At 38.0% G+C, this 26,850-nt stretch overlaps 1 protein-coding gene across 7 annotated transcripts in view; it reads left to right on the forward strand.

The window, feature by feature from the left end:
- Positions 1-26,850, forward strand: part of FAM120C (family with sequence similarity 120 member C) — a 106,639-nt gene that overhangs the window by 1,309 nt on the left and 78,480 nt on the right. For 6 of the 7 annotated variants that reach the window (XM_078064600.1, XM_078064601.1, XM_078064602.1 and 3 more), the window contains exons 2-3: positions 20,861-21,107; positions 22,583-22,665. In XM_078064600.1, the coding sequence (XP_077920726.1) occupies positions 20,861-21,107; positions 22,583-22,665 (330 nt within the window). Of the gene's footprint in view, positions 1-7,850; positions 8,137-20,860; positions 21,108-22,582; positions 22,666-26,850 lie in introns of those variants that run through there. The other variant, XM_078064605.1, reaches the window with a different exon arrangement.

Consider the following 26,850-nt stretch of genomic DNA (forward strand, 5'->3'; position numbering starts at 1 on the left):
ACTGAGAGTGAGGGGCTTAAGGGACATGTGAGACATGGTTTCCTGCCCTTGGAAAATCAAATATATAAACATGAAAGATTTATTTAATGGTATAAGTGTGTATGTGATTATGCTTTATGGTACAGACTGTAAGTACAGTATCTGTGTGTTGGGGGGATATCTGTGGGCTAAAAGGGTCAGGGGAGGCTTCCTTGAAGAAGATGGATCTCTAGTTCTTCAGGGATGGGTTGGATTTGAATGGGTTCCGGGTTTGGGAGGGCTGCTTTTAAGTGGGAGAAAGAGAATCAGTAGAAGCAAAAAGGAATAGCAAGCATGTGAGGCCCCATGGGCAGTTAAGTCCAATCTCTGCATGTAGTTGGTCACTGCATATGGGGCCTGGAGAACAGCTTGGCAGCATCCCCAGTTCTTGGCACTGCTCCTATTGCTCTGTTGCTTTCCCATACTCTTAGGTTTCAAGTTCTTACGTGTGGGGAATAGCAAGGCTTGAGAAGTAAAGGAGGTGGGCAGGAAGAAGAAAAAGTAGTACAGGGTTGGGTAGGACAAAACCTCAAAACCATTTTCCAACCAAGGCTCTTGGGTATGTGGTCACAATTGGAAGACAGGACAGGGAATTGTGAGAATCATAAATGGTCCTGGGTGGAGTAATGTAGAGGAAAAAAAAAATCATCTGAGAGACTGAAAGACCTGCATCAAGAAGCTTGCAGTGGTCATAGAGTTTGTGGCTACAGTCCATTCATGCTAGAACTCTTTGTGCACATCATCAAATCTGTGCCTGGGCTGGATAGATTATAGCTGTTTTTAATAACAAAAAATCTAGTAAAGAGCTATATCAAACATACAAAGTAGCAAAAGATAATATGACATTCATTTGTTTGCCTTCCTGACTGAACATCTTTCAGTAGAGTCTTCATTCATGACGATTCTTTGCTTTTTGTTTTCATTGCTACCACCCAAGCTTTAAGGACTTTTTACCTCAGTGTCATTATTAACCTGGTTGCTGGTGACAGTGACTAACTGATGGAATGCTTAGTATGTGCCAGGTGCTAATCTATGTGCTTTAACAACAAAATTATTTCATTTGATCCTCACAATAACCTGTGAAGCAATATTATCCCTGTTTTCCAAATGAGGAAACTGAGGCACAGGAGGTTTAGAAAGTTGCCCAAAGTCACCCAGCAATAAATGGCAGAGCTGAGATTCTGGGATTCATGCCCAGGCAATCTGACTCCAGAGCTCATGATCTTAACAGTGGTGCTCTAAGATGAATCTTTCTAAAGTGCCAATGTGATTAGATCCTTCCCATACTCACCTAAAATCTTCCCTGGTTCCTGGGTAAAGACAGGTCGGAGTCATTTATTTATATTCATTTATTGCTTGCTGTAGTCTAGGTACTATGCCTATTGCTGAGGATTCAGAGGTAAAAAAGGGTATTCTCTGTACTTACAGAGGTCAGTTTAGTAAAAGACAAAATCAAATTGCAGATACTGTGAGCTAATCGCAATCGATGAAAACTATGGCCCCTAAAGGGGGCATGGTTAATTCTGAATGAGGGTTTGAAAGTTGGGGGAGGCTTCACAGATTTGTGCTGAGCCTTGAAAGAGGGCCGGGAAGGATATAGTTCAGGTAGTGGACAAGGGTGTGGAGACCTAAAATGGCCAGCCATGAGATCTGAATGGATTATGACTGTAGGTTGGCAGGAGAGTTAAACACTGAGTGTGGATTTGTGGTTTCCAGACTTTTTTTTTGTTCATGCACCCCATCGATCAAAAGTTTTGAGAAGCAGCCTTACTATGGCCTACCAAAATTCTCTATCACACATAGTCTTATTTTTAAAATCCCAACAGAGTGAAAATGGTAGAATCTCAGTAGTAGGTATTTGCGTGCTCACTGCAAAATTTCAACTTTGCCATATGTTTGAAGTTTTTTGTAATATGATATTGGGGAAAAAATTCCCAACAGTCCTCTTCAGTCCTGAGAACTACCATTTGGGGAATATATAAATCTTATTCCCTATGCTAGATTGTAAACAAATTCTTTGATCCTTTCATATTCTCCATAATGTTTTGTATATTTTGGGTTTAGGATATGTTTTTTTTTCCCCTGAATGAATAGGTCAGTAATTCTAAGAGAGTGGGGGCGCCTGGATGGCTCAGTCGTTAAGCGTCTGCCTTCGGCTCAGGTCAGGATCCCAGGGTCCTGGGATCGAGCCCCGCATCAGGCTCCCTGCTCAGCGGGAGGTCTGCTTCTCCCTCTCCCACTCCCCCTGCTTGTGTTCCCTCTCTCCCTCTGTCTCTCTCTGTCAAATAAATAAATAAAATCTTAAAAAAAAAAAAAAGTAATTCTAAGAGAGTGGATTGTAGGGTTAAAAAGTGTGTAGTGTGGCTCTTAATATAGTGGATTTAAGACTGGCTCCAAAATCACGTATGTAAAGTATCTGTAGTTGTTATCAGTGAATGAAGTTCTCTTTCCTGGTTCTGGTTGGTGATTTTTGTTGTTGGAGTGATGGAGAGCTTCCTGGTTTATAGTACAAACTTAAAAGGTATTGGTTAATAACTGATTGTGGTTTGCCTTTATAGAGGAATATTCCACTCTCTTGAAGATAGCAGTTTTTCACTTGGATGATCTGCATGGTTACCATTTCTTTCAACTGAACTGCTAAGTGCTTCAGAACAAAACCCACTACTTTATTTCTCCTCCCCTTGGTTTTGTTCTTCAGCCTAGGCCACAAAATTGGTCTTTATTCCTAATATCATTTTCATTTGTAATTGAGAAAATAAAGGTGGAGGGATTAAATAAAAGATAAATTGTTGGGTTGTCCGTTTAGCTTTAGACAACATAAGACTTCCCATGAAAAGATTCAGTGTATATTATTGGCGTGAACTTTGTCTTTTGGTTTCACTGGTATGTTCTGCAAACCTTTGTAAGTGGTAGTCGTTAATGGCAGGAAAATTAAGTAAACTGACCAGTTGCTAGCCTGATATCTTCCTAAGGGTCTCAAAAGTAGAGCAGCCAAAAGCAGTTTTAGATTGTAGTTTGGGAGATGACATGGGGTGGTTCTGGGGATGAATGCTTTGTTTTAATGGTTACTGTATATTAGAAAAAAAAGAGAACACATCAAACCCACCACTTCACAGTTACAATTCTTTAGAATGGGACCAATTAAAGAAAAATGAGTTGATTTAAAGAAAAGTGTTAAGCTGCAATGCTTGGATGTGGCAGAAATGTTGGTGGTACACGAACGATCAAAGTTTTGAAAAGTCTGACCAAGAGCTGATGTCATTTTATGCTTCCACAATGGCTGCTATGCTTCTGTATTATTTATTTACCCTCAGTCATAGACACATCCTGAAAAGTCAGTGACACTTTTTTTTTTAAAGATTTTATTTATTCACTTGAGACACAGAGATACAGAGAGGGAGAGAGAGAGAGCATGAGCAGGGAGAGAGGCAGAGGGAGAGGGAGAAGCAGGCTCCCCGCTGAACCAGGAGCCTGATGTGGGGCTCGATCCCAGGACCCTGGGATCATGACCTGAGCCGAAGGCAGACACTTAACCATCTGAGCCACCCAGGCGCCCCAGTCAGTGACACTTCTAGGCGCTCTAATGGTAGGAAAAATGATTATAATAATAACTACTACTACTTCTTGAGCACCAAGTTGTACATAAAGTGCTTTTTAATATCTCATTTATTCCTCACAAGCTTGCAAGAATGCACAGTATTCTTCCCATTTAACAGTTGAATAACTGAGGTACAAAGAGGTGAAATGATTTTTCTTTGGTCTGTACACTGTTAAGTGCTGGATAAAAATTCTTGTTCTGGGTCTGTGTTGCTTAAAGCCCCTTTCCACAATTCCACCACACTATTTCCTTCTTTTTGTATATTCTTGTGTAAGATTGTGCACTTTTATTGGCCAGATAATATGCATAAATACATGAAGAAAAACAATAAGAAGTCAACTTGTTGAGCACTTAGTTTGTGCCAGCATTGCTAAATGTGCAATATTACCAATATAAAGCACATGTGTACGCTAAGTGCCAAGTGAATGAGTCATAGCAGTCTCTTTCTTTTTTGAATTTTCAGTCTCTCCCTCTCTGGTTTCTTGCACTTACAGCATAAACAAGTAACCTTTAAACAACAAAAACTTTGCCTTTACTTTGCTATTCCCTTAAGCCATTATCCTTATCCCATTCTTCCCTTTTAACCATTATTTATGAACAAAGAAGACTGTATTAATTCCCATTCCCTAGCCTATTGCCACTTAATAGCTGATGGCACCATTCTCAGGCTGCCACATCCATTTCCACTCTTATCCGTTTTTGGTCCTCTTTGAGATAATTGACACTATTGAGCCATCCTTTCCTTGAATTGCCTTCCTTCAATTTCATAATGCTGCTCACTTCTGGTTCTCTTTATAAATGTCTAGTTCTTTCTCCTTTCCTAAGTTACTCCTGCTCCTTTGCCTGCTTCCTTAAGCCTTGGTGCTTTTAAGGCTTCTGTCCTAGTCCTATTCTATATTCATTTCCTGAGCAATCTTATCCATTATTATGGCTTTAAATACTAACTATATTCTGATGATGTCTATAGCTCTTTCTCTACCCCCAAGCTGTCTCATGAGCTTTTGACATACCTTTTCAGCTCTACTGCTCAATGTGTTATAGGTCACTTAACCTTAAAAATACTCAAGATGGAGCTTATTATTTTCCTCCAGAACTTGTTCTATTCCCAGTATTCTCTTTTTGTTTGAACGCTGTCTTTTTTCTATTTCCAGCCAGAGATGATGGAGTCTTTAATTCTTTACTCTCCTGTCACTTCCCGTATCTGCTTGGTTACCTGGTCCTGTCACTTCTACCTCAGAAATGTCTCCTGAGTCCAGCCAGTTCCATCCCATTGCCTTATTCCAAGCTGCCATCATTTCTTATCTGAACCATGAAAATAGCTTAACTTTTTCCTTTACCATTTTCTGGACTATAGTCCCTCTTAAACATTGCTGTCAGGGATACCATCCTGAAGACCAAAGCTGACTTCGTTATGTGCCCAAAGATGCCCACTGGCTGCTTTTTGCCTACCCTCCCGAGTCCAGACTTCTCAGCATGGCAGACAGGGCCTTTTACAGTATGATTCCAAATTCTCTCCAGCCTTACTTGGTACTTAGCTCTGCCCACACCTGTTCCAACCATTGGAATGTCCCAACCATCCTGAACTTTTTAGTTTTCCTAGGCTTACAGTGTGCTCACCTAGTGCTTTGCCTATTTTACTCTCACTCTTGCAGAGCAAATTCCTGCATATTGCTCAAAAGTTATCACTATGAATCTTTCCCAGTCAACATCAATAATGTGCTGCCCAAGTGCTCTTTAATTACCTCTCATTTTTTCTCTTTCATGGTATTTTCATATCACATTTAGTTCTTTTTTTTCCATGCAGTACACTACATCCCCAGAACTTACTTACTTTATAACCTGAAGTTTGTATATAATTCTCTTTTAATTGAATTCCAAGAGGGCAGGGATTTGCTTCCAGGGCTTGACACATTGTATACAATAATGGTTGTTGGGAGAGAGAGATTGGTTGATTGATTGACCATAGAGAGCTTTAAAGGTCAGATGAGGAAGAATTTAAAATCAGTGTTTTATAATGTTATATATTAATTCCATGTAAATCAACTTAAATTCCAAATGGAATTGCAAAACTCTGTTAAGTAAGTTTGGTAGCTGCTTAGCAATATATTTATAGAATAAATTCCCTCTTGGTGGTAGTAATAATAGCTACCACATGGGCTGGGTACCTTACATAGGTTCATTATGCCATTTAATCCTCATAACCACCCCTCAGGATATGTATTAATCTCCCTTTTTTATGGCTAAAATAAAAACAGACTCAGCATAGCTACTGGCCTGAGGTTGCACTGCTAGAACATGGTTGAGCCAAGATACAAACCTAAATATATTTGACACCAGAATCCTTCATCTTTTAACATATTGTAAAACAGTATAGTTGCATTTTATTTATTTTTATTTTTTTGCATTTTAAATTAAACTTTTTCCAGAACATGTTTCTTACATTTAGTTTGGAGTAGCGTAATGGCTAAGAGCACAGAACTTGGAACCAGATTGCCTGGGTTTAAATTCTTGTTCTTACATAAACTTAGGAAAGTTAGCCTCTCTGTGCCTCAGTTTCTTCATCTGGAAGAGGAGGGTGGTAATAATACCTGCATCACACATTTTGTTGTGAGTCTTAATGACTTAACATAAGTGCTTATAACATTACATGGCACACAGTAAATGCTATATAAATGCCAGCAACTATTACTTTGAACAAAGTATCTTGTATGCCAAGTTGGTTGAATATGGATCATTTTACCCTCATGCTTTAAGATTAACATGACATGGCATGCAGGGTCCTTCATGATCTGCCTGCCATTCTCTGGCCTCATTTCACCCCATTTGTCTTATCAGGACAGTGAATGGTTTTCAGTTCAAGTAACATTTTTTGAGCATCTACTTTGTGCCAGACCCTATATGCTAGGTACTATGAACAATGGAATTCATTCAACAAATATTTATTGGGCTCCTACTGTATGCCAGGCACAGTTCAAGATTGTGAAGATAAAGTAGTGAACAAAATGGATTTGTGATCTTATGAACTTTACCTTCTACTGGAGAGGACAGACAATAAACAAGATAAAAAGAATGCGTAGTATTTTAGGTGATATAGTAAGTGCTATGGAGGAAAATGAAGCAGGGAAATGAGATAAGGGAGTGTGGATGTCAGGGGGATAGTCTCACTCCCTCTCTCTCTCCAGGACCTTGTTGTCTGGTAGGGGAGACAAGTACGAAAATACAGCATGAGCCCTGAGGATCATTTCTCTGACCCTTGTCATAGGCCCAGGGACGTGGTCAATGGAAGTGGCAGAACCAAGATATGCATACCAGACACCAGAACCCTTGCCCTTTTACCTATACCATGAAGGAAATTACAAAGGTTATGGCAAGGATGGCAGACTGGTGGCCCATAGGCGCATGCATTTTTTTTAAAAGAACTTCATTGATTTTTATTGACCAGTAGTGTTTATCAGAATCTGAAATCAAACAGCAGGTTTGGACTGAATATTAAGGCATCATCTAGTTGGATGATTTTTCACTAACCTCTGTTATTTAACTTGCATTATATGAATACACTTCTTTTTTAAAAAATATGAATTTGTTGCCAGTATTTTAAAAATTGTGAAATGTTACAAAAAAGTCTGACTTTCCAACCACTTGTGAAATATCAGATCCTTTGGCAACATTGATTGCATCCTTTTGCTTAGCCACATGGTCTTCATTTATTGGAATCTCTGCCATTCCATGGTGTCTCCCTGACACAATGACCAAGTGCCTCTTGCCATTCTCTTGCCATTCGTGATTGCGATCTTCTAACAATGGCTCCCAATGATCCCCACCTCCTGGTATTCACACTCTTGTGTTATCTCCCCCCACCCTTGTGTATGTGCTGGACCTAGTGACTTGTTTCTTTTTATTTTTTTAAAGACTTTATTTATTTGAGACAGAAACAGGGCATGAGTGGGGTGGGGGGAGGGGCAGAGGGAGAAGGGGAAGCTGACTCCCGGCTGAACAGGGAGCCCAATGTGGGGCTCAATCCCAGGACCCTGGGATCATGATCTGAGTCTAAGGCAGACGGTTAACCAACTAAGCCACCCACACGCCCCCCTAGTGACTTGTTTCTCATGAACAGACTACAACAAAGTGATCAGATGTCACTTTCAAGATTAGGTTATAAAAAACTGTGACTTCCATCTTGTTTGCACTCTCTTTTTCTCTCTCTGGCTCTTCTTGCTTGATCACTCTGATGAAGCAAGCTGCCATGTTGTGAGCTGCCCTATGGAGAGGCCCACATGACAAGAAACTGAGGGCAGCCTCCAACTAACAGCCAGTGAGGAACTGAGGCCCTCAGTCCAACAACCTGCAAGGAACTGAATCCTGCCAACAGCCAAGTGAGTGAGCTTGGAAGCGGATCCTTCCCCAGTTGAGCCTTGAGATGACTGCAGCCCCGGCTAATACCCAGATTGCAGCCTGAGCCAGAGGACCCAGTTAAGCCATGCCCATAGATACTATGAGATAATAAATGTTTTTTTAAGCCACTAAGTTTTTGGGGTAATTTGTTACATAGAAGTAGATAATGAAAACACCATTGATTGTTGTACTTTTTTTATAGCAGTTTTGATAAGCATGAAATATTTCTTATGCTCCACATCTGTGAAAAGTGACAAAAAATTATAGAAGAAGGTCACATTTAAAAATCATAATTTTTTTTTAATTCAGTGACAAGGGATTGTTGTGCTCTAGTGAAAAGAGCGAATGAGTTGAAGTCCAAAGACTTGGATTCAGGTCACTAGTTGGATCTTGGGTAATTTATTATTTAATTTTGAAGACCTTCATTTATAAAATGGATAAGGAAGTAATACTGTGTTTCCCAGGACAGTCAAAAGAACTACTGGATATAATGTATGTGAAACATACTTGACATATGTGTTACTTCATATTAATTTCAGTCCCTCCTGTGTTTCCATAGTACTCTTTACGTATTTCCATTGGCTTGTACCATATATTGTGATTATCTGTTATATGCAGGTAACTTGATGGAAGGGACCATATTTTATTCATCTTTGCATCTCCTTACACAGTATTTGGACACATACCAAGTGTGCAAAAAACATTGGTTGACAGAATGAACGGTTGTTTTGTTAGATAACTAATGAGATTTTAAAAACACTAAAATATGCTTCCAATTCTTAACCAAGGTATCTTTCAACTTTGGGAAACTTCCTTTTGCCAATTTGCACATAGGCAGGCATGTCTATAAAGAGGACAATTTCTACAGATAAATCTTCATATAAGGTCACTGTGTAAGGCTTAAATTTGGTCTATTGAACAATTCTTAACACAGCCAAAGCATCTGAACCAGAACTATAAGAGTAGACTAATCCATCTTCTGGGCACTCTTATATCACAAAGAATACACTTAAGTCTACATACATCTTTGCCCTAAGGCAAGAAGCAATCATGGGGCTTGAGGCATCGTCTTTTCTCTCTCTCTCTCAAATCAAAAAGCTGGCAGTATCAACTGAAGAAGGTCACATATTCCGCTATATCTAAATAAATTATGTGTTGAAATACTGCAGTTTAAGACACATTTTAAAATAAACCATTGTAAGAAATATGACCAGTATAAAAATGAGGAGTGCTGAAACAAAAAGAATTTTTAAGAGGGCTTGGAATTTCAATAGGCTGTGTTTTGGAATACAGACAGAACAAGTGATACTGCTATGAAATGCATTTATATAGTAAATGAAGAATTTGCCAGGGCTTGAAAGTCTTTTGTAGGTGGTGGTTTAAGAAAAGAGTGTCTGTTGAGTACAGCAGAAATTACATCATAAGCATTTGTAAAGATAGGAAATACTGTTGCTCAGGATGTTAAAGATTGGTAGATGAACCCTTTTGGGACAAATTGGGTCAAGAAGCTATTTGTGAAGTTTTAGATTGCAGCTGGTTATAAGAGATCTAAACACTACCCAAATAGCTATACACTTAACTATGTGCCTAGCCAGTAGTTCTCAAAGTATGGTCCCTGACCAACAGTACAGTTCCAGGTCACCTGGAAACTTAGAAATGCAGATTCTTAGGCCCTAGTCCAGACCTACTGGATCAGAAACTGGATATGGGGCTTGTCAATCTGTTTTAACAAGCCCTCTAGCTGATTCTGATACACCCTAAAGTTTGAGAACAACTGCACCTAGATATAATTCATGTGATAAGAATTTTGGTGGAATCTAACTCTTTTGGACTTGGAGCCTGTGACAGGTACATTCAGAAATACCTGGGTTTTGTGTGTTGAGGAAACTCTTGAAATTTTTAGTATAGCTTGGTCAAAATTATGACTACAGATAGTGCTTCTGCAGTAGTGTTACTCTTGGGCTCAGAATACTTCAATTTGAAGCAGAAACACTTTATAAGGCCTTAAAGCTTTTCATTGTGTCACTGCTTAGGGATTCAGTTTTTGTGCAGAAATGTTCAAAATGAATCATGTCAGGATCTAGTGGTTAACGTTGTGGTTTACACCAAACACAGTTGAATACTTTGATTTATTAGATGCACGTTATAGAAATCTGACCTATTATATATAGATTGATTGGCTTAGTTGAGGCATGGTACCGAAGATACTGAAAAAAAAAAGACTTATTTGGCATCCAAAGGGCATTCGGTATATTAGCAAAGACTGAAATAAAATATTTGACCTGTTTAGTTGACACTGCAACTCATCTAGGCACTCTGAATAAAAGCAGTTTTATTCAAAAATAGCTTCACAAATGCATGGTTGTATTTGCTCATTCCTAGCAAAATTATGCCTTTGGGAAACTCATTTGGCATGTGATAAACTGGCTGACTTTACTGTGCTGAAATTGGTTTCCAAGAAATGAAAGTGATGGCCTGAACTACCCAAAATTGCAGAATTTTCTGTTGCATTCCAGGAAAGGCTCTCTGGTATTATATTTTATGAAAAGGAACTAATATTGTTCAGTTAGCCTTTCTCAATGTTTATGGCGTGAAAGAAGAGCTACAATGGAGATACTGAATTACTGTGTGATGGTACTGAAAATGAAGCATGATATCATTGGAATACCAGAATTCTACAAATATCTTGGGAGTTGTTACCCTAAATATAAAAAAAGCACTGTGCAAAATGTCTGTTAAGAAATGCCTACATTTCTAAACAGCTGTTTTCCATTATGAAATAGGATAAAATTAATCATTTCCAATGAAAGGACCAAAAGCTAAATTCTTTACTGCACATCCTAACACAAAAATATAAGACCTAACATTGACCTCTTGGCACATAAGAAAGGCATCAGACCTCCTGTTCCAAGTTAAAGGAGAATAAATCACACACACAAATGTAATGATGAACTTTTTCTATTTTTGTATCAGGCTTTCTGATTTTTCAATCCTGAAAATTTGCTTTGGGCAGAACAGGTGCCTATACGGGTATCTACTTGTCTCAATGATTTCTAAGGACCTACAGAGAGTAGTACACACCATAGGCTTCATCTCTGCAAAATAAACAGACTTTAATTTATTTCATAACCACTTTTTCAGATCCTGCATGCAAGGTATTTTATATAAGTAATTTCTAAGTCTTTTTTTTAATTTAAAGTGAATTAGCCAACTTATAGTACATCATTAGTTTCAGATGTAGTGTTCAGTAATTTATCAGTAGTAATTTCTAAGTCTTAAAATCAGGAATTTGCAAAATCTCGACTTTATAGATGAAGAAGCTAAGTGACTTGCCCATGACTTACCCATCACTGGGATTTAAGCATAGGTCCACTAGATGCTGAAATTCCTGCTGTATCTTCTGATGATAGAAGTTATTCTCAAAGTAGAGTCTCCAGCCCCCAAATGAACCACACCAGATTTTTAAAAATCTAATAGTAATTAATAGCCTAATAGTAATTAAGGTTACTAAAATTGGGTATTTGCAAATTAAAATTAGCACCTTTATAGCCTTTACTAAACACTGGATCAGTATTCTGTCTCCAACTTGATGGAGATATTTAATAGCAAAGACTCTACAATGCATGTGTATGTAGATGAGATTCCTACAGTCAGGAGAGAAGGCCACTTTGTTGATGTTGCCTTGAATTGGCTTTGGGTTTTTTTTATTGCTGCTATTCTTACTTTTGAGTTCTATATTCTTTAGCTTCATGACTATCAGTTTGGTCTCTTAATAGTTGTTGGGCTACACAGTGTGTAGTGATGAAAATTTGTTTCAGTAGTAGTTTTGGTCTGCATTTTTTCAGTAGTTAGACTCCAAGGCACAAAGGCCTTGCAGCTAAAATATAAACTGTCTGTATTTCTATTGCTAAAGCAGACTTAAACATAATCCACCCCTCCCCTTGACTTTTCTTATAAAGTGAAATGAGACATTAAACTTTCCTCAGAGAGTTGTTTTCCCTTGAGTTTTATAAATAAGCGTTGCTTCCTCTAGAAAGCATTGCCCCATTGACTGGTTAGATGCCTTTCCTCTATGTTTCCATGGCACCCTATGGTTATAACTTCTTAACATGTATATTGAGTGTCTTACTGTGTGCTCTCTGCATCCTGGCACTTAGAAGGCCCTCAATTCAGGGGCGCCTGGGTGGCTCAGTTGGTTAAACGACTGCCTTCGGCTCAGGTCATGATCCTGGAGTCCCGAGATCGAGTCCCGCGTCGGGCTCCCTGCTCAGTGGGGAGTCTGCTTCTCCCTCTCCCGCTCTCCCCCTCTTGTGCTTTCTCTCTCAAATAAATAAATAAAATCTTTAAAAAAAAAAAAAAAGAAAGAAGGCCCTCAATTCATATTTGTTGTACTGAACAGTGAGCTAGCAATTAAAAGCTATAGGCAGTTGTTCAGAATCTCAACTCTTCCTTTTTTTAAAGTTCAAATGTGCTTCTTTTCTGAGTAGTTGTTTGGGTATGTTGTTTAAGCTCACCTAAATCATTTTAGTCTTCTGAAAAATTGCAAGGTTAACAAATAACTGAATCAGTTTGAGCCAGGGACTGGAAGTCATTCTGCTTACAGGTGGCAGCAGTCATCACACATGGAAATGGAGCCAGGGTACTCAGCTGTTCTGAGGGGTATTGTGGCTGGAAGACTTCTTCCTTGCCCTGGTCAGGATTTAATTGCCTTCAGTTAACTCTAGATGATATTTTGCTAAAAAATAAATTGCCATGCTGTGTGATATGTCTAGACATCACTGTTTCTTAAACTTGCCTCATTATGACAATCACCTGGGGTTCTTGAAAGTGGCTTAAGTGTTCATTGTTGGATGAATGAATAAAGAAAATATGGTGTATACATACAGTAGAATACTATTCAGCCTTAAAAAAGGAAATCCTGCCATTTGGGACAACAGGGATGAACCTGGAGGACGTTATACTAAGTGAAATAAGCCAGACGCAGAAGGACAAATACTCCAGGATAGAGCTTGTATGAGGAATCTAAAATTGTCTCTCATAGAAGCAGAGAGTAGAATGGTGGTGGCCAGGAACTGTCAGGAGGGAGTATTGGGGGAGTATTAGTCAAAGGGTACAAATTTTGATTATACAAGACAAATGAGTCCTAGAGATCTGCACAGCATAGTGCCCATGATTAACAATACTGTATTGGGTACTTAGAACTTTGCTAAGACAGTAGATCTTATTTTAAGTGCTTTTATCACAAAAAATAAGAGGGCAGGAGGAAACTTTTGGAGGTTATGGATATGTTTATGGCATAGACTGTGGTGATGATTCTTATCTCTAAACTCAAATTGTATACATTAATTATGTACAGCTTTTTGTATGTCAATCATACCTCAGTAAAATGGTTTAAAAAATATATTCCCAGCCTAGCCCTAGATCTACTTAATCATACTCCTCAGAGGAGAGGCTTGGAATAAGTATTACCTTCAGCGAATGGAGGTAAAAGGACTACAGGCATACCTCATTTTATTGCCCTTTGCTTTATTGCATTTCAGATACTGCTTTTACAAACTGGGGATTTCTGACAACCCTGCATCAAGTCTGTTGGTGCCATTTTTCCAACAGCATTTGCTCACTTCCTGTTTCTGTGTCACATTTTGGTAATCCTCACAATATTTCAGACTTTATCATTAATATATTTGCTATAGTGATCGGTAATCAGAGAGATCTTTGATGATACTATAGTCATTGTTTTGGGGCATCACAAACCTTGCCAATATAAGATGGCAAGCTTAATAAATGTTGTGTGTGTCCTGACTATTCCACTGACCACCCATTCAGCTTCCCTATTCCCTGAGACATAAGAATACTAAAATTAGGCCAGTTAATAACCCTACAATGGCCTCAGGTATTCAAGGGAAAGGAAGAGGCACTGCGTCTCACTTTGAATCAGAGGCTATAAATGATTGAGCTTAGTGAGGAAAACATTGAAAGCTGAGATAGGCCGAAAGCTAGGCCTCTTCTGCCCACAAGGTAGCCACATTGTGAATGCAAAGGAAAAGTTCTTGAAGGAAATTAAAAATGCTACTCTACTGAACACATGAATGATAAGTGAAACAGCCTTATTGCTGATATGGAGAAAGTTTGAGTGATCTGGATCAAGCCAGCTCCAACATTCCCTTAAGACAAAGCCTAATCCAGAGCAAGGCCCTAACTCTCCTTAATTCTAGGAAGCTACAGAAGAAAAGTTTGAAGCTAGCAGAGGTTGGTTCGTAACATTGAAGGAAAGAATCCATCTCCAGAACATAAAAGTGCATGGTAAAGCAGCAAGTGCTGGTTTGGAAGCTGTGGCAAGTCATCCAGAAGATCTAGGTAAGGTAATTCATGAAAGAGGCTACATTAGACAGGTTTTCCATGTAGGTTAAATAGCCTTCTATTGGAAAAAGATGCCATCTAGGACTTTCATAGCTAGAGAGGAGAAGTCAATGCCTGGTTTCAAATATACAAAGGACAGGCTAACTTGTTAGGGGCCAATGCAGCTGGTAACTAAGGTGAAGCCAGTGCTCATTTACCATTCTGAAAATCCTAGGGCCCTTAAGAATTATGCTAAATATACTCTGCCTGTGCTCTATAAATGGAAACACAAAGCCTGGATGACACCACATCTGTTTACAACATGGTTCACTGAGTATTTTAAGTTGAGACCTACTGCTCAGAAAAAGAATCCTTTCAAAATATGACTGCTCATTGACGGTGCACCTGGTTATCCAAGAGCTCTGATGGAGATATACATAAGATAAATGTTATTTTCATGCTTTCTAACACAGCACCCATTCTGCAGCCCATGAATCAAGGAGTAATTTCAATTTTCAAGTCTTGTTATTTAAGAAATTTTGTAAGGCTATAGCTGCCATAGATAGTGATTCCTCTGATGGATCTGGGCGGAGTAAACTGAAAATCTTCTGGAAAGACTTGACTATTCTAGATGCCATTAAGAACATTCATGATTCATGGGAAGAAGTCAACATATCAACATTATCGAGAGTTCAGAAGAAGTCGATCCCAACCCTCATGGATGATTTTGAGGTGTTCAAGACCAACAGCGGAAGTACTTGCGGACATGGTAGAAATAGCAGGAGAACTGGAATTGGAGGTGGAACCTGAAGGTGTGGCTGAATTGCCATGATCTCATGATAAAATTAACGGGTGAGGAGTTCCCTTTTATGGATGAGCAAAGAAAGTGGTTTCTTGAGATGGAATGTGCTCCTGGTGAAGATACTGTGAAGAATGTTGCAATGATAAACAGTTTAGAATATGACATAAACTTAGTTGATAAGCAGTGGCAGGATTTGAGGGACTGACTCCACTTTTGAAAGAGATTTTACTGTGGGTAAAATGCTTTCAAATGGCACCAGGTGCTACAGAGAAATCATTCCTGAAAGGAAGAGTTAATTGATGGGGCAAACTTTATTATTGTCTTAAGAAATTGCCACAGCCACCCCAGCCTTCAGCATCCACCACCCTGATCAGCCAGCAGCCATCAACATCGAGGCAAAACCCTTCACCACCAAAATGATTATGACTTGTAGCTCAGATGATTGTTAGTATTTTTTAACAATAAAGTATTTTTATACTAACGTATGTACTTTTAGACATAATGCTATTGCACACTTAATAGACTACAGTATAGTGTAAACATAACTTTTATATGCACTGGGAAACCAAAAAATTCATTTGACTTGCCTTATTGAAATACTTGCTTTATTGCAGTGTTCTGGAACTGAACCCACAATATCTTTGAGGCATGCCTGTATTACTTTTCACCATACACCTTTCTGTATTCTTTGATTTCTTTTTTACCTGGAGTATGTTCTTTTATTCAGTTGTAATTTATCTTTTGAATTAAGTATTGCAATTCATGTTATAAAAATTCAAAAGGTACAAAAGGATATATGATAAAATCTCCCCTTCACCCCATCCCTAGTCACTAGATTATTTTCTCCAGAGTTGACTAGTATTATCAGTTAGTTGTGTATTATTCCAAAGTTATTATGCCTATGAGAGCAAATACTTATAAATACTTGCTATGCACACACCATAAATATACCTTTCAAAAAATGGTAGCATACTATACATAATTTGTACTTTGCTTTTTTATTTACTATATCATGCTGATTTTTCCATGTGAGTACATAAGAATTTTGTCCTTATTTTTTATGGTTCCACCCTATTCCATTGTATGTATATGTTATAACTTATATAACTAGTCTCTTATTGATGGGCAGTTAATTAGATTTTTTCCAGTTTTCAGCTGTTACAATAATGCTATAATGAATACTTGTACAGTTGCAGTGCTCTTGCTTATACCTAAGTACTTGCATTGTTCCAAGTACTTCACATATCTAAAAGATAAATCCATAGAAGCAAAATTACCGGGTCAAAAGGTATGTGCATTTTTAATTATGACAAATCTTGCCAAGTTTTTCTCCATAGAGATTGTACCATTTACATACCTACCTTCAATATTTGTGTGTGCCTGTTTCCCTTACCAGTATATTTGGTAATGTTATGGTTGAAATAACCATCTTTCAGTATTGTTTTAATTTTCACTTCTTATCACAAGTGAGTTTGATCATCTTATATGCTTACAATCAATTTGTTTTTCCTTTTTTTGTGAACTGTTTTCTTGTGTTGTTAGGTTTTTTTCTTTTCTGTTAGAGAAATTAGCCCTCTATACTATGAGTTGCAACTCTTTTTGCAGTTTGTCATTTGTCCTTTGTGTTTACTTACATTGGCTTTTCCCAAACAAATGTTTTATTTTTAGTCAAGAGGATTGATCTTCCTCTTTACTGTTCCTGGGTTTTCTCTTATACATAAACTTTCCCCACTCTGAAATTATATTTAAAAAATCCTCATGGAATCTTCTGTTATTTTTATGGTTATCCTAATTAAAATGTGAGGAATGGATCTATCTTATTCTCAAATAAATGTCCAGTTATCCCAACATAATCTGTAGAATAATCCATATTACCTTTGTAATTTAAAAAGTGAGTTACGGTTTTTGCAACAAATAAATGGCATTTAATAAAGGCAACTGTTATAAATTAAGATACTTAGGAGCCATATCAACCAAATGCAGCATGTGGACCCTATTTGGATCCTGATTTGAACAAACCAACTGTCGAAAGACATTTTTAAGGTAATCTTGGAAAATAGAGTAGGGACTGGATATTAAGATATTAAGAAACTTGTTAACTTCAGTGAAATGATAGTTTTGTTTGTTATTTTTAAACTCTTCATCTGTTACAGATAAAGAATGAAGTAGTATAGGTGATTTGATATCTGGAATTTGCTTGAAAGTATGCCAGAAATGACCAACAATCATATGAAAAGATGTTCAACATCACTAATTATCAGAGAAATGCAAATGAAAACAATGAGATATCACCTCATACTCATTAGGATGGCTACTATAAAAAAAGAACAGAAAAGAAGTGTTGGTGAGGTTGTGGAGAAGTTAGAACCTTGTGCATTGTTGGTGGGAATATAAAATGGAGTAACCTCTATGGAAAACAATATGGAAGTTCTTTTTAAAAATTAAAAATGAAACTACTATGTGATTCAGCAGTTTCACTTCTGAGTATTTACCCAAAAGAACTGAAAACAGGATTTTGAAGAGATATTTTTACATCTGTGTTTATAGCAGTGCTAGTCATAATAGCCAAGAAGTGGAAGCAACCCATAAGTCCATTGATTAATAGAGGAAGAAACTGTGGTATGTACATAGAATGGAATATTAATTCAGCCTTAAAAAGGAAGGAAATCCTGTCACATACTACAATGTGAGTGAACCGCAAGGACATTATGTTAAGCGAAATAAGTCGGTCATAAAAAGACAAATACTGTATGATTCCACTTATATGAGGTATCTAAAGTAGTCAAATTCATAGAAAAGTGGAATGGTGGTTGCCAGGAGCTGGGGGAGAGGTGAAAATGGAGAGTTGTTTAATGGGTATAGAGTTTCAGATTTGTAAGATTAAAAAGTTCTGGAAATGTGTTTCACAACAATGTGATTAAACCTAACACTATTGAACTATACACTTAAAAATGGTTAAGATGGTAAATTTTATGTGGTTTTTTAGTCATGATTTAAAAAGTGCATTTAAAAATGCCAGAACAAAAGGGGTGCATAGTAGATGAAACAAGAATGACTCAACATTGATAATGGTTGAAACAGGATAATGATATCATAGGGGTTCATTAACGGTATTTCCTTTACCTTTGTGTATTTAAAATTTTCCATAATAAGTTTTACAAGTGAGGTTTAGGGAGCATAGGCTTTGTAGACAGAGCTGAATTTGAATTCTAGTTCCGGTTTTTAATATATATAATTTACATAATACCGTAAAATTTACCATTTTTAAAAAGATTTATTTAGAGAGAGAGAGCACATACATGTGAGTAGTGGGAGGGGCAGAGGGAGAGAAAGAATCCTTAAGCAAACTCCCCACTGAGTGCTCGATCCAGGACCCTGAGGTCATGACCTGAGCTGAAATCGAGAGTCGGCCGCTCAACTGACTGAGCCACTCAGGCACCCCAAAATTTACCATTTTTAAGTGTATAATTAACTTGTATTCACAGAGTTGTGCAACTATGATCATTGTCTAATTCCAGAACATTTTTAAAGCCCCAAAAGGAAACTCAGTACCTTCTAGCAGTCATTCTTCATTTCCCTTTTCCCCCAGTCCCTGGAAACCACTAATCTATTTTTCCCTCTCAATGGATTTTCCTATTCTGGAAAATTCATTTAAAAGGAATCATGTAATATGTGGCCTTTTTGTCTGGCTTCTTGTACTCTATAGTGTTTTTAAGTTCATTTATGTTAGCATGAATCAGTACTTTATTCCTTTTTATAGCTAAATAATATTCCCTTGTATGGTTATACCACAGTTTAGCCATTTTTTCTGTTGATGGATATTTGGAATGCTCTATGGCCCTAAGCATGGCACCTTGCTTCTCTGAGCCTCAGTTTCCTCATCTGTAAGATGGGACTTATAACACCTACATGATCTGATTGTGATGAAGAGAGGGAAAGTACCATACCTAGCACTATGCCTGGTACAGATGGATGCTCAATGAGTGACTTGTATGAGAGGTATGCTGGAACAAACTATCACCAGGGGACAGCATAAAACTATACTCCTACTCTGACCCCATTGGAGTTCATCATAACTCTAGCTGTAAATATGTTGCAGTACAAAGTAAGGATATTTGGTTCCTTTGCTTTGAAACAAACATACACACGTTGCTTTGCTGTGTGCTTATCAGTGTCCCTCCCCTTGTGGATTTAATGTGTGACATGACTGTCTGCTGTGGCTAGTCTCTTTCCATAGCCTAGCAGAAGCTTAATGCATTGAAACTCCTGTCAGACTCCAGAAAACTACCATTATTTTGTAATTTAAATGAAAAAAAAATAGGTCAGTTGAGTTCCACAAAAATACTTAGGTCCATGGGTTCTAGAGCCAAAATCCAGTCTTTGTTCCTTCCGGCCATGCGACCTTAGGAATAGCAGTGTAAAAATGGGGATGATAATAATAATAGTTATGGCCTTATGTGATTGAATATTAAATGAGTTAATGAATGCAGAGTACTTGGAACGCTGCTTAGCACAGAGTATGTATTCAGTATCTGTTAACCATTATTATTCATATTATTATACCCCAGGTTTTATGTTGGAGCCAGGAATAGATAAATTAAGTCTCTGCAGTCAAGGAAGTTAGCGTGGTATAACCAGTATGCAGATTATTTCAGTATGCTCTAAGTGCAAGGATAGAGACATGCATAGGAAGGGCACTTAAGCGTCTGCCTCTATTACATGAAAAACAGTGCTCTCCAGGAATAAGCCTGGTACAGTGGAAATTAGTGCATTCTGGAGTCAGAACAGCCTGGGTTTGAATCCTGTGTACACTCATTCATAATGCAGCTTTAGGGGCAGCCAACCTCTCATAGTCTTAGTTTTCCCGTTTCTAAAGTGGGGTGAAGTTTCTGACCTCTACCTGCTGGAAGTGCCCTATATGGGTGCTCTGTGGTCTAAGATGTTCCTAAGAAAGCAAGCAAGGATTTTTTTTTAAAGATTTATTTATTTATTTTATAGAGACAGTGGTGGGTACACGTGAGTTGGGGGAGGGAGAGACTCTTTAAGCAGCCTCCCCGCTGAGCACAGAGCCCAACCTGGGGCTCGATCTCACGACCCATGAGATCATGACCTGAGCCGAAACCAAGAGCCAGAGGCTTAACCAACTGAGCCACCCAGACACCCACGAGCAAGGATTTTTTTAAAAGGTGTTAGATTAAAAAAAAAAAAGGAGTTAGATGAACTTAGATTCTGTTATTTAACCTTTCTGTGTCTATTTCTACATATAAGTTTTTTCATCCATATCTACCTTGCTCATGGTTGTTCTGACAATGAGATAATGTATGTAAAGTATATGTGGCATATAGAAGGTGTTGAGCAATAAATAATAGCTTTATTATCTTTCTAACAAAGATATCTTCTGTTATTGTGTGAAGTGGAAACTTAAGTAATATATACCATGTTAATTTCAGTATTCTCTTGAAATGCCTCATACCACAGTTTCATGAAAGGACTGGGCATTTCAATGAATACATAGATAATACTGTCTTTATAGTAGGAATAATCAAGTTTGAAGCTGGGGGAGACTTTTTTTTTTTTTTTGTAGAGTATTGTGTTCAGCCATGTGTGATCTTAAATTTCAACTATAAAATTTAGTTACTAACCTTCTGGATTTCTAACCAAATATAGCCAGTTTCTGTTGCATGACATGTTCCTCTCTTCTTCCCTCCTAGGTCTTTCAGAGCCTTGAAGACCACCATTTGGAAGTGGTGGCTTTTTTCAGGGAAAATGGCTTCCATGGCCTTCTTGCCCATGATTCCGAGTATGCTCTCTACAATATTCCTTCTTACTACAGTTCCCATGCTCTGAAGCTGAGCTGGAATGGGAAGAATCTCACTACCAATCAGTTCCTGATGCAGGAGGTGGCCAAGCAGCTGGGCTTGAAGCGGATGAATTTTCCCATATTTGCTGCGCTGCTAGGTAGGTATCCAAAGAACAGACTCCAGTGATTGGTAAAATTTCCTCTTCCAATGTTAAGACACGAAGACCAGAGCAATTTAGCCTATCATAATTGAATTTATCTTTTTAAAGTCCACATGCTAAACACTATGCTGGAGAAAACCCAGGAGGCTTTTGGACTTCTTACTAGAAACTCAGCATGTTTGTCTTAGGAATTTAATACAGGACATCCTTGAAAATTACTTCGATTTTTGTAAAACTTTTTTGTTACATTCCATAACTATTTGTGCAGAGTACTGTCTTAGGCCAAATGTTTTACTAGCCCCAGATAGCTTTGGTTCCCCATTCAGAGCATTAGCATTTCTTTCCTACGGTCTCAGTTTAGATGAAGAACACAAATTGTTATATGTGGTTTTTTTTTCTGTTGTGTGAACATTTTATTATGAAAATATCCAAACACACAGCAAAATTGAAAGAATTTGGTAGTGAAAATCCTATATATCATATATCTACCACCTGTATTCTGCCATTAACATTTTCCTATACTTGCTTTATCATTTATCTGTCCATTCTAGCCATTCATCAATTTATCTTTTAAAGATGAATTTAAAAGTAAATTGCAGAGAGCTGGTTATGGTTTTTTAAAGATTTATTTATTTGTTTGAGAGAGAGAGAAAACGCGAGTGGGGGGAGGGGCAGCGGGAGATGGAGAGAGAATCTTAAAGCAGACTTCTGCTAAACACGGAGCCTGACTCGGGGCTCGATCCCAGGACCCTGAGATCATGACCTGAGCTGAAACCAAGAGTTGGATGCTTAACCGACTGAGCCACCCAAGCACCCCGAGAGTTGATTATGTTTTCAGTTGGCTTTCCAAGTACTGACAGCATGAAGGTTAATATGTTGTCTCAGGTGTAACCTCTGCTTATAATCCCAAAGGATTTGAGTTTGGCTCATCTAATGGAGTCAGCACAAGTTTTAGAATTAGGCCTATGACAAATCACTGAAGTTACACCTCCCTGGTTTCATCTGTGAAATGGAATAGTATATCTCATTGTGTTACTGACAAAACTAAACGAAATGAGATATATAAAATGCCCAGCACTTACTAGGCAGTCAGTAATTGTGGCTGCTATTATAAAAGGCAGAATGACTAGGTGATAGATAATAGCATGGGCTTTGGAGCCTGCTTCTTATCCTGGTGGGGACACTTATTAACCAAGCTACTTTGGGCTAAGTCACCAAATTTGTTTGAGCCTCAGTTTCCCTATCTGTAAAATGGGAATAATAATACTACTAGGCATGGTTATTACAATAATAAAACATATAATGCATGTGATACATAGTAGGTAATCAACACATAGATACTATAGATATTACATTGAGAATCTACACCTATGTGAATTATTTGATTATTTTCTTCCCCAAAAGCCCTTTCATGGCCTGGAGGTTCTATGAAAACATTTGCACAGTCAATAAATGACAAATGTACTTTATAGGTAACCACATTCTCCCAGATGAGGACCTGGCTGCTTTTCACTGGAGCCTCTTGGGACCAGAACATCCCCTTGCATCACTTAAGGTAAAGTGCCCCATTTCCTGCCTGTACATCCATGCCTAGGGGATATCAGGTTTTTTTCATTGGAGTTTTGATAGAATAATTACCTTTCATTAGGCTTGAAATATTTCAAATACAAAAATTATAATTATGATCAATACCCTTAATATCTCTTTTAATTAAGTTTTTATTTTAATTCCAGTATAGTTAACATATAGTATTATATTACTTTGAGGTATACAGTATAGTGATTCAACAATTCCATGCATCAAGCACTCATCAAGACAAGGGCACTCCTTAATCACCATCACCTATTTAACCCATCCCCACACCCATCCCCGTCTCTGGTAACCATCAGTTCTCTACAGTTAAGAGTCTGTTTCTTGATTTGTCTCTCTCTTTTTTTCCGCTTTGTTCATTTTTTTCTTAAATTCCACATATGAGTGAAATCATATGGTATTTGTCTTTCTCTGACTGAATTATTTCACTTAGCATTATATTCTCTAGATCCATCCATGTCATTGCAAATGGCAAGATTTCATTCTTTTTTATTGGTGAATAATATTCCATTGTATATATGTACTACTTCTTCTTTATCCATTCATCTATCAATGGACACTTGGGCTGCTTCCATGTCTGGGCTATTGAAAATAATGCTGCCATAAACATAGGGGTGCGTGTATCCCTTTGAATTAGTGCTTTTGTATTCTTTGTGTAAATACCCAGTAGTGCCATTACTGGATTGTAAGGCAGTTCTATTTTTAACTTTTTGAGGAAACTCCCGGCTGTTTTCCACAGTGCCTACACCACTTTGTATTCCCACCAACAGTGCATGAGGGTTACTTTTTCTCCACATCCTCGCCAGCACTTGTTGTTTTTTGTGTTTCTGATTTTAGCCATTCTGACAGGTGTGAGGTGGTGTCTCACTGTGGTTTTGATTTGCATTTCCCTGATGATGAGTGATGTTGAGCATCTTTTCATGTGTCTGTTGACCATCTGTATGTCTTCTTTGGAGAAATGTCTGTTCATGTCTTCTGCCCATTTTTTAATTGGATTATTTGTTTTTTGGGTGTTGAGTTATATCAGTTCTTTGTATATTTTGGATACTAACCCTTTATTGTATATGTCATTTGCAGATACCTTCTTCCATTCAGTAGGTTGCCTTTTCATTCTGTTGATTGTTTCCTTTGCTGCACAGAAGCTTTTTATTTTGTAGTCCCAATAGTTTATTTTTCCCTTTGTTTCCTTTGCTTCAGGAGTCATATCTAGAAAAATGTTGTTATAGCCATTGTCGAAGAGATTACTGCCTGTGCCCTCTTCAAGGACTTTTATGGTTTCAGGTTTCACATTTAAGTCTTTAATCCATCTTGAGTTTATTTTTGTGTATGGTGTAAGAAAGTGGACCAGTTTCATTCTTTTTCATGTAGCTGTCCAATTTTCCCAGCACCATTTGTTATAAAGACAATACCCTTAACATCTTAAGGATTCATACAAACCTATGAAGTGAGATACTAATACTCCAGTAAATGAAATAATGAGCAAAAGACTGAAGCAGCTCACAAAAGAAGAAATACAGTGGCCAATAGTATGACTAGATAGATGTTAAATCTCCCTAGTGATCACACATGCAAAATTTTTTTAAAAGATCTTTTTTTTTAAGATTTTATTCATTTATTTGACAGAGAGACACAGCAAGAGAGGGAACACAAGCAGGGGAGTGGGAGAGGGAGAAGCAGGCTTCCCGCCGAGCAGGGAGCCTGATGCGGGGCTTGATCCCGACCCAAGCCGAAGGCGGACGCTTAACAACTGAGCCACCCAGGTGCCCCCACACATGTAAATTAAATGATTTTTTTTAACCTAACAGTTCAGCAAATACTGAAAAATTAGTCTGCCTACTCCTGTCGAGTCTATGTTGAGACTGATAACTCTCATACGTTTCTGGTGGTAGTGTAAGTTGGTGAATATATAACTTTTCTCTAATTCTTTCACTCTGCTAGTTCATACTTTTTCTTCTCTCCTCAAGCCTCTAATACTCCCTCCTCCTTGCTCACTGTGAGCTCATGAGCTGGCTTCCTATTTCACTTAGTAAATGGAAGCATTTGAAACAGAACTTTACTGGCTCCTAGCCTTTCATCTTCTCACCTATGTGCATCTATGTGCCCACATTTTCTGCCTGCCTTGTGTTAACTGTGGAGTACCTGTCCATGTTCCTATCTAAGGCCAACCCCTCTACTTACATGCCAGATCACATCCCCTCTTGCTAACTGAAAGGCATCACTTTTGCAGTTCTTACTTCTTTCTCCTGCATCATCAATTTTCTCTCTTCATTGGATTTTTCCCATCAGATTTATAAGCATGCATCCATATTAAAAAATAAAGCAAATCCTGCTCTTGACCTTACTCCCTCCACCCAAGCTATTGTTCCATATTTCCTCTTCTCTTATAGCCCACATTTCTTCCTTCCCTTATAGCAAAGCCCTCTAGAGAGTCTTCTACACTTGAGCTGTTTATTATCCCTTTTCCCTATTCTCTCTGCAGTCTGTTTTGAAATTGTTTTTGACAAGGTCCAGATGTTCATAATTCTTGATGTTAATAAATCTAATGGCCAGTTCTCAGTTTTCATCTTACTTGACCAACAGCAGCATTTGACCCAGTGGCTCACTCCCTCTTTCTTAGAACATGTTCTTCACTTGGCTTTAAGGACACCACTCTCTTCTAGTTTCCTTCCTACCTTCACTGGCTGCAGCTACTGTTTCCTTTGTTGCTTCTTTGTCTTCTTTTCTACTTCTTATCTTTGGAGTGTCTCCGAATTCTGTCCTTGGTCCCTTCTGTCAGTTCTCCCTACACATTCTGCCTTAGTGATTGATATCATCCAGTCTCATGACTTTAAGTATCACCAGTCAATTGATGACTCCTAAACCTGTGTCTCTAGTTTTGACATCCCTCTTGAACTCCAGATTGTAATATCTAACAGCCTACTAAACATCTTAAGGAAGTGTATCTAAATGGAAACTCGTGATCTTTCCCCTAAATCTGTTCCTCCCAGAGCCTTCCCCATTTTTATTAAAGGCAATCCCATCCTTCTAGTTGTTCAGGCTAAAAACCATAGAGTCATCCTTGACTTCTCTCTCTCTTTCTCACACCCTACATTTCCTCTGCCAGCAAATACCATCAGTTCTCCCTCCAATATATGTCCACTTCTCACCATTTTCATTGCTACTACCCTGGTCAAGCCACCATTATTTCTTGCTTGGATTATTATAACAGCTTATTAACTGTTGGTCTTCTGTTTGCACTCTCCTCCCCTCCCCAAAACCTATTCTCAGTATAACAGTGAGAGTGGATCTTTTAAAAACTGATTCAGATCATGTTGCTTCTCTATTCAAAACCCGCCAGTGGCTCTTCATGTCACTCACTCAATCTTGACCATGGCCTACAAAGTCCTGTACTGACTGGCGTCTGTTATAGTTATGATGTCATCTTTTCTTTTGTTTGTAGAACCTTTGTACTTATTATTCCCTCTACTTGGGATGCTTTTTCCTCCCACATAGCTTTGTACCTCCCTCTTAGAGGTTTTCTCAAATGTCATTTTCTCAGTGAGGCCTTTCCTGACCATCTTATTTAATATTACTTGCTTGTGCAGATGCATGCACACACTTGAATTCCCAAGGCCATCCTCTGCTTAGATTTTCTCCATAGCACTTATCTACATCTGGCACAGTATGCATTTTACTTATTTATTTTATTTGACTCCCCTCACCCTATCCTGACACACCTACCCCACAATTTAAGCTTCCATGGGGGCAGCGATCTTTCTCTGTCTTGTTCACTGCTGTATTCTTGATGCCTGTGACAGTACCTAGTTAATACACAGAAGGCGGTAAATACTTGTTAAAGGAATGAATGGTACAGCCTTTTGCCCAAACAATTTTATACAAAAAGTCTTTAAGAAGTTTATACCCTTTGACTGAGTAATTACAATTTTAGGAACCTTGTAATTAAATAATTGGAAAGTGAACAACAAATCATACCTACATTTTATCACGGCATGAAAAAAATACCTGTATTTAAAAAATTTTCAAGCATCATAAAAGTAGAGAAAATAATAGCATAGGCAGTCACTATTGTAACATCTTCTAGCTCCAACAGTTATCAAGATGTAGCCACACTTGCTGGGTTTTGTTATTGTTGTTTCTGTTGCTAATGTGT

The sequence above is a fragment of the Halichoerus grypus genome, chromosome X (genome assembly GCF_964656455.1).
Source record: "Halichoerus grypus chromosome X, mHalGry1.hap1.1, whole genome shotgun sequence".
Lineage (NCBI taxonomy): Eukaryota > Metazoa > Chordata > Mammalia > Carnivora > Phocidae > Halichoerus > Halichoerus grypus.